The following is a 9,460-nucleotide window of genomic DNA, read 5'->3' as shown; positions in this document are numbered from 1 at the left end:
TATATCACTTTCAGAGTCAGTGTAAAACATGAGAACCTCCCCTGGTTAATGATCAGCCAGTACACACTAGCATAGCTGTGTTGCTTGTTAAAATATCAAAATAGTGTAATTTCATACCAGTTGGTTAATAATCTACTACTGTTGAATCAATTCCAATTCATAGCAACCCTGTAGGGCAGAGTAGAACTGCCCCATAGCGTTTCCAAGGCTGCATATCTTTACAGAAATAGACTATCACATCTCTCTTCTGTAGAGCAGTGGTGGGTTTGAACTGCTAACTTTTCAGTTAGCAGCCAAGCACTTAACCACTGTGACACCGGGACTCCTACAGTTGATTATAGTAACTGCAATAAATGGTAACATTAAATAATAAGAATTCCAGCACAGGAGTTTATCTCAGAAACCACATGTGTTCTGAACTTTCTTTGTCCAGGTACTATATTGCAAGGGCTGAGGTACTTGTTGGAGGTATTTTGGTGTTTATTTCAAGTATTGGAAGTTATCTTTAAGTACAGAACTCCTCGGGTAAGAGAGAGGAGTGTCAGCTAAGTTCAGAAAGATCTGCTTAGATACTTGTAAAAGAAATGCCTAGCACAGGTAGAGGTGGGGAAGATGGCCAGGAGCCATGGCAAAGAGAGCATATCCCTTCTTAGTGTGGTAACAGTTCTTTAGGAAAGTTTAGGGAGTTTTACATTTTTAAATAATGTATCTTAGAATGATCTCCTCTTTAACCTATACACAGTATGCAGGGATTAATAAAACTTCTCAGCTAAAAACAACACAACCACCTAAAACCTTCTACCACCAGGCAATTTTGCCTTTCTTTTTGAAAGATAGTTTGCTGGATATGAGTCTCCTGGTTGAGAGTTATTTTCTTTGAGCGTGACTATGGCATCCCACTCTCTGGCCTTATATTCTCAAATGAGAAATCAGCTGTTAATCTTATTGACGTTCCTGTTGAAGTGATAAGTTGTTTCTCTTTTACTGCTTTCAAGATTTTCTTTATCTTTGGCTTTTAACATTTTGAATGTGATGTGTCTGAGTGTGTGTATTCTTTGGATTTATCCTCTTTTGAGTTTGTTGAGCTTCTTGCATGGGCAGTTAATATTTTCCATCAGATTTGAGAAATTTTCATCCATTATTCCTTCAAATAATTTTTTCTGCCCCTTTCTCTTTCTCCTCTCCTTCTGAGACTCTGATTATATATATGCTGATGTGCTTAATAGTATCCCATATTTCTCTGAGGCTCTATTTTTTCTTTATTCTTTTTCCTCTCTTTTAAAATTTTATAATTTCTATAGCTCTGTCTCCAAGTTCTGAACCAGAATGGTTGTTACGTTTTGCTGTTGTATCTGGTATGGCTTGAAGACTGCTTTCACTTTGTAGAGAGTTTGTAAGTTTGGCCTTCATTCGGCCAGTGGCTAGTAACTCAAAAGTTTCTACTTCACTTGCTCCTCAGAGAACACAGCCTTGGGCATACATATAGATTTCTGGACCATTTTGGGATGACAGTGGTTTTTACCAGAGTATTTTACTGTCTCTTTATCTGATATTCTCATTTAGCTTCTGGCTAGTCTTTCTCTGTTGGTTTCATAACTAGATGTTAGCTTTCCCCAATTGCTAACTCTAGGCCTGAGGCCCTGGCCTCAATGTTATCCTTCCTTTTTCCTGAAGGATGGCTCATGTTTTTAGCTGAGTAGTTGTGTTAGATTGGGTTCTCTAGAGAAACACAAAAACCAGCAAGTATATATATATATTTAGAGAGAGAGAGAGAGAGAGAGAGAGAGAAATTTATCTTAGGAAAATAGCTCACAAGCGTATAAAAGCCGGAAAGTCCAAATCTCTGGGGGAAACGGGCTGGTGGCAGCCTTAGCTTCCGTAAGCGCAGGGGACCAAGAAATTCAAGGCTGGCAGGCAGTACACTGGTTGTTGACTCCAACAAAAGACGAATCCAAGATCTCCAGGCCGAGCGGTGGGCTGCTCCCTCACGGAAGTTTGTAGTCCACACACCAGGATTCCAATCCCTCAAAGAAATGTGTCTCTTCCCAGGATGTCCCTGCATATCTTGGAAGCAGGCCACACCCCTAGGGGAACTCCCCTTGGGCAGACTGGCCACTCAGAACACAGTCATCTGATCCCATCATGGGAACAACCACACAGAACTGGGGTCCAGCCAAGTTGACACACAGCTTCAACTATCACAGTAGTTTTATTAGTTTCCTGCCTGTAGAACTTTTGCAGCCCTTCGTTTCCTTTGTCTCTGTCCTTTTCAGTCTAAGCTGGTAGTGCTTTTGCTGCTACTACATTCACAAAAACTTGTGGTTCTCCCATGTATGTCTTGAGAATTCTTGCTGCTAGACAATAGGGTCCTTCACAAATCTTTCCAGAATAATTCCAACTCTTTTCCTGGCTTCTACTGAGATGGTTGTGTGGATTCATGAGTCATGTGCCTAAGTCTTCCTTTTTCATATCAATGTTAATTAATGCTTAAATATTATATAAACAATATTTACATGGTGCAGAAAATTACAGAAAGGCATTAAGTGCAAAGTAAAAGTTTCTCTAACACTTATTGTGATAGACTGAAAAATACCTACCCACCCCCCACCCCCAAAATTGTATAGTCACATCCTTGGCCTTCTCTCTAAATTACTGTTTCTTAATAGTGACTCTCCTAATGTTAAGATCTTTTCTAATCTGGATAGGCTGAAAATTTCCCAAATCATCAAGTGCTAGTGTCTTTCTGCCTAACAGTTCTTCTCTCTGTTTATTTATTTTCACATTATTACTTAAGCAAGAAGAAGAAAAAAGGTTGTACCTTTTTCAATACTTTGCTGGGAAATATCCTCAACTGAATATCAAAGTTCATTGCTCATAAGTTCTGCTTTCCACACAAATATCCTACCCAATTAAGCAGGATTTCTGTCACTATGTAACAGGGATCTCCTTTCCTACAGTTTCTAATATATATTCCTCATTTCCTTCTGAGCCTTCACTAGCAGTGTCTTTAACATTCATATTCTTACCAACATCTTGTTTATGATGTAATATATATTCTCTGAGATGACACAGCCTTTTTCTACTGTGTTCCTCATGTCTTCCTAAGCCTTCACTAACGGAGTTTTTTAACATCTATATCGCTACCAATAGTCTATTCAAGGTAATCTATGTATTTCCTAAAATTCTTCTAGCTTCTACTCATTATCCAACTCTAAAGCCACTTCCACATTTTATTATGACAGCACTCAACTTTTCAGTACTAAAATCCATGCTATTTTCCTGTAGCTGCTGTGACAGATTACAAGAAACTGGATAGATTAAAACAACAAAAATTAATTCTCTTATAATTCTGAAGGTTAGAAGTATGAAATCAGTATCATTGGGCCAAAATCAAGGTGTCAGCAGGGCTGCACTCCTTACAGAAGTCCTAGAGGAGAATCCATTTCTTTTCTCTTCTAGTTTCTCATGGCTCCCAGCATTCCTTGGCTCGTGGCCACATCACTCCAACCTCTGTCTTCATATCACCCTTTCCTCTGTGTGTGTATGTGAAATATTGCTCTGCCTATCTCTTACCAGGGACATGATGACAGTTAGGGCCCACCAGGATAATCTTCTCATCTCAAGATTCTTAATTTAATCATATCTACAAAGACTTTTTCTTTTCCATATAAGGTAACTGTTACAGGTCCCAGGGATTAGTATGGGAATCTTCTTTTTTTTGGGGGGAGGGGATGAGGTGGGTAGGTATTTTTCAGTCTACCACAATAAGTGTCAGAGAAACTTTTACTTTCCACTTAATACCTTCCTATAATTTTCTGCAACATGTAAATATTGTTTATATAATATTTAAGCATTAATTAACATTGATATGAAAAAGGAACAGACATACACACACACACACTCTGTCTTACACATATACACACACATACACACACAATCATACACAACCCAGAATACAGAAATGATTAAAAAGTTGTCTCAAAAGATATACCTGAGACTTATTATTGCAAAAGAGGAATGTGTACTTTCTTGGGAAAAAAAAAAAAAAGAACAAACTCACTGCCATAGAGTCAGATCTGACTCATTGCGACCCCTCCTTGTGTTTCCAAAGCAGTATCACTATGGAAGTAGATTGCCCTATCTTCTTTCCGAGGAGTGGCTGGTGAGTTTGAACAGCCAGCCTTCTGGTTAGCAGTCAAATGCCTTAGGCAGTATGCCACCAGAACTCCTTACTTTCTTGAAAGGTTTAAATAATATAAATTTATTATAATCATTTTTATTATTATAGGAAAGTTATGGGGAAAGGATAATTGTCATATTTGTAAATGACACAAACTTGGAAGGCTAGTTAATATCGAAGGTGAGAGAAAAGTATTCAAGCTATTTAGCAGGCTAGAATGCTTTCTTAGAAAAGTAAATTTTCACATATCTTTAATTTTTAGGTACATGCAATTTATAGAAATTCAGGTTCTGCTTTTCATTCTATACCTTGACATGGAGATTTGGGCTTCTTTGGTATAATATTCTTTAAATCCTACTCTCCCCATCCTCTTTGCCTTACATTTATTCTTTTATTAAACAACCTTTATTGAACATTTAGTCTGGGCCAGAAACTGAAACAGGCACTGGAATATAAAAATGATAGGATACATATCTATAGCAAAAGTTGTAAGCAACTTAAACATCCATTGATAGGGAACTGGTTAAAGCAATTATAGTGCATTTGTATATTAGACTATTATTCAGCTGCTAAAAAGAATGAGAAAGTGTAATATACACTGATAAGGAACAGTCTCCAAGATCTGTTTTAGTGGAAGAAAGAAGAAGGCAAGATACAAATGAATGTATATAGTATATAGCATACCACTTGTGTAATACATACATATTGAACTAGACTAACTTCATAAAAATTCAGAAAAACCATAACTGGGGCTGGCTCAGAAAAAATGAATTGACTATCTAGAGGACAAGGAAGTTTGTTTTTTTCGTTTTTTTTTTAAATTGTGATTTGGGTGAAAATTTACAGAGCAAATTCACTTTGCATACAGCAGTTCACATACACTTTGCCTCATGACAATGACTGTAATTTACCTTAATGCAACAGCTTCCCTCCCCTTCCTCCTGATAGCTACCTCTTCCCTGTATCCATCCTTCCATGCACTCCTGCCCCCTCAGCTGTCTTCCTGTGCATAAACAACCCTTCTTTCTCCCATGATTGTTCTCTTCAAGGACTGTATCTACCTCAGGTAAATGTTCAACTCATATGCCTGTCTTTTGTTTGGCTGTAAGCCATAGGTATGGGTTCAATTCCAGACATGAAGGGCAGCTAGGAGCCATAGTCTCAGTGGTTCCACCAGGCTCTATCAGATGTTTGGTTGTTTTTTTAAATATATTTTTTCTGAACCTTCTGTGTTTTGAATCATATTAATTTCCTATTCAAAAATAATAAATTATTTTGAAAAGAAAAGTTTAGTCTTCACCCTTAAGAGCATGGTAGGAGGAACATATATAAGAAATAGGTATAATGTAGCATATATTAGGCACTATGATGAAATAATGTACATGATAAGTAGAAGAAGTCATTTTTCTCTGGGGCAGTAAGGTGAGTGGGGTCAGGGGGCATTTCATAGAGGAGGCTACTTGAATAGTAACAGTTTAAGGATTGACCAGTTTTTCCGTGAGATTCTGAGGAGCTGCAGCAGCAGCAGCGATACTGATAGAGATGGAAAACTATCCTGGGAACTGTTACAGCTAGCTATATTTACTATTGTAGAACCCAATCTTAATTCCTGGTGTATCTGACTACTCCCTTTCACCAGTAGCTGAACCACAAATATTTCTGCCTCAACTTTTACCTTTCTTTTCTCCTTTCTTTACTTCCTTCCTTCCTCCCTCCCTCCCTCCCTCCCTCCCTCCCTTTCCATCCCTTTTCTTCCCTCCTTTTCCTTCTTTCTCTTTCAAGAAATCCACAAATTCATATCAACAAATTATGAATAAGTAGCTATTGATTCACAAAAAAAATAGTACAAAGATATTTTAAGTAAACCAAAACCCTGTGTTGTTGAAAGAGACATCTGATTCTACCTAGAACTGTATGCAAGGTCACACTTACTATACCTTTTGTCTGAGCTCCCTAACGTGAACACTCTTCCTCTAGGTGGCAGAATTACTTCTCCTGAATGGAGCAGATCCTTTATTTAGAAGTGACAGTGGAAAGTGTGCTTTGGATGAGGCCAAGGATTCACGTATGAAGCATCTCCTTGAGCATTATGTTCCTAAGCATCATAAACATCTTATACCAGGTAAGATTAAATTACCCTGTTTTGTCTGTTTATCATGTTAATAAAGGGTTACAGAAACTGAATTTAGAGTTATAGAAACTGAATTTATTTTCCTTATAAGTTTTGAGAAAATGTATTCAGTGGTATCCCCATTCTATGCCTTTAATAAAGTAGGCTGACTTCTTTGTAAATGCATATAATGGAAACAGTCTGAAAGAACAGAAAGGTAATATGAAATGTACTTTTCTCCAGGTTATACATTGCAAATACTTAAGAAACTTACTATAAAATTCTGGGGTTTTCCTCTTATAATCCTTAGAATGAATAATATATTATGATGTAAATTATATTTTGTTTTATCATTTACAAGGAATATGGCGATACCTTAGCCCTCCTATCCACATTACACCATCAAATTGAACTACAAAAGAACTTAGTATGCAGTGGTCAATAAAATGACTGTGAAAATTATTTCAATACATGGCATTATTCTTCATACTCTTCTAATGCATCTGTTTATATATATATAATTTATTTTTTTTGTAAGATCATAACACTCCTCCGCTCAAAATTCTGCGATGGCTCTCCATTTCATCTAAAAAAAAAAAGCCAGTATCCTTACAATGGCCTACAGATCTCTATATCAGCTGGCCACTCTACTGATTAATCTCTTCTTCTACCACTTTCTTCCCCCAATCCAACACACTGGCCTCCTTTCTGTTCCTCAGATATACTTTCCTCACGTCCTTCAAATCTTAGTTCAAATGTTCCTTCCAAACGTGACCTAGACGTCCCTGTTTACTACTGCAACTTATCCCTCCAACCTTCCCTGTATTAGTTGTGTATTGCTATGTAGCAATTACCACAAATATTAGCAACCTCAAACAGCAAACATTCACTTTTTCCCCCCAGTTTCTGAGTCAGGAATCTAGGAGCAGTTTAACTGAGTAGTTCTGGATCAGAGTCTCTCACAAGACTGCAGTAAAGCTGTTGGCAAGAGGTCTCAAAACTCGACTAGGGCAGGAAAACCCACTTTCTAACTCACTCACATGGTTGTTGATAGACCTTAGTTCCTTACTGGTTGTTGGGTGGACACTTCAGTTAGTTGATACATGGTAAGAGCTGACAGTGTGACAGCTGGCTCAGAGCAAGTGATCCAAATGAGAGAAAAAATGTACACAAGACAAAAGCAATAATCTTTGTATAACCTAATCTCAGAAGGAATATACCATCACTTCTCCCATATTCTATTCATTAGAAGTTAGTTATTAAGTCAGGAGCTCTGGTGGCATAGTGCCTCAGGCATTTGACTGCTAACCAGAAGGCTGGCGGTTCAAACCCACCAGCCACTCCTCAGAGGGAAGGTTGGGCTATCTACTTCTGTAGTGATACTGCCTTGGAAACCCAAGAAGGGGTCGCTATGAGTCGGATCCAACTCGACGGCAGTGGGTGGTGGTAGTTATTAAGTCTGGTTTCCACTCAAGGGGAGCAGAGTTAAGCTACCCCTCTCAGATTGAAGGGAGAAGTAGCAAAGAATTTATGGACGTATTTTTAAAACCATCACATTCATTCCAGTATCTTTTTTTTTTTATTATTATTAAATTTTGTTTATTTTGTTGTTGTTGAGAATATACACAGCAAAATACACCAGTTCCAAAGTTTCTACATGTACAATTTAGTGACACTGATTATATTCTTCAGCTCGTACAACCATTCTCACCCTGCTTTTCTCAGATGTTACTCCTTTAGGGAGCTCTGGTGGCATAGTGCCTAAAGCATTTGACAGCTAACCAGAAGACTAGTGGTTCAAACCCACCAGCCACTCCTCAGAGGAAGGACTGGGCAATCCACTTCCGTAGAGATAATGCCTCAGAAATCCAAGGAGGGGTCACTATGAGTTGGAACCGACTCAACAGCAGTGAGTTTTTTTGGTTTTCATTAACATCAACTCACTGCCTCCTAAGGTTCCTATTTTATCTTTCGAGTTCCTATTGTCAATTTGATCCCATATAGTTTTTAAAAGAGCATAATGCTCAAGACAGACCTTTTTCACTCATTAAGCTAAATTATTATTCAGTTTGAAGAGGACTTAAAGCGATATTTTTGGTTTAAGGTTTATCTCAGGTCACAAAACAAAATGTGTATGAACTGTTGAATATAAAACAGTTCTGCATTGTAAAATTTCACCTGAATCACAATAAAAACTTAAATATTATCTCAGGGCAGTAGTTTCACAGGTTCATTCAGCTTTCGTGATTCTAGAAGGCTACAATCTATGAGGATATGAAATTCTGTACTGCATTATAACCCTTCTGATAAAAGGTTTCTTATTTATTTATTGTGATTTGAATGAAAGTTTATAGAGCAAATTAATTTTCCATACAGCAGTTTATACACATTTTATTTCATGACATTAATTGCAATCCCCATAATGTAACAGCTCTCTTCCCTGTTCCTCCCTGTGGTTACCTTTTCCCTGTATCCTTCTTTCCTATGCATTCCTGCCCTCTGAGCTATCTCCCTGTGGAAATACTGCCCTTCTGATCTCCCATGATTGATTGTTATAAGGAGTGTAACTACCTCATATGCCTTATATGCCTGTCTATTGTTTGGCTGGAAGCCACAGGAATGAGTTCAATTTCAAGCTAAAAGGGTGACTAGGAACCATAGACTTAGGGGTTTCATCAGTCTCTATCAGACTAGTAAGCCTGGTCTTTTTATTATTTTGAGTTTTGTTCCACATTTTTCTCCCATTCTATCCAAGATCTCTTGCACTGATCCCTTTCCGAGTAATTAACAGTGGTAGCTGGGCAACATCTAGTTCTTCTGGTCTCAGGGTCATGCATACTGAGGTTCACATGGTCCACTAGTCCCTTGGACTAATTGTTTCCATGCATCTTTGGTTTTCTTCATACATCTTTGCTCTGGATGAGGAGACACCAGTTGTTGCATCTAGATGGCTGCTTGTAAGCTTTTTTTTTAAAAAAAATTTATTTTGATCTGGGTGAAGATTTACAGAGTAAATTCACTTTTCATACAGCAGTTCACATAATATACTTTGTCTCAAGTCATTGACCAAAATTTACAATGCAACAGCTCCCCTCTCCCCATAATTACCTCTTCCCAGTGTCCATCCCTCCATACTCTTCTGCGCCCTGAGCTGTCTCCCTGTTATAAGC

General features: G+C 37.9%; 1 protein-coding gene across 1 annotated transcript in view; it reads left to right on the top strand.

Annotated features, from left to right (window-relative positions):
- ANKRD31 (ankyrin repeat domain 31) overlaps nucleotides 1–9,460 on the top strand; it is a 268,129-nt gene that overhangs the window by 88,271 nt on the left and 170,398 nt on the right. The window contains exon 12 of the mRNA XM_042781319.1: nucleotides 6,158–6,302. Within this exon, the coding sequence (XP_042637253.1) occupies nucleotides 6,158–6,302 (145 nt within the window). The remainder of the gene's footprint in view (nucleotides 1–6,157; nucleotides 6,303–9,460) is intronic.

Source organism: Orycteropus afer, unplaced genomic scaffold (assembly GCF_000298275.1).
Source record: "Orycteropus afer afer isolate SDZICR_OR568_19922 unplaced genomic scaffold, OryAfe1.0 scaffold00104, whole genome shotgun sequence".
In the NCBI taxonomy this organism is placed as follows: domain Eukaryota; kingdom Metazoa; phylum Chordata; class Mammalia; order Tubulidentata; family Orycteropodidae; genus Orycteropus; species Orycteropus afer.
Note: the sequence above shows the minus strand (reverse complement) of the source record. Positions and strands in the feature narration are given on the sequence as shown.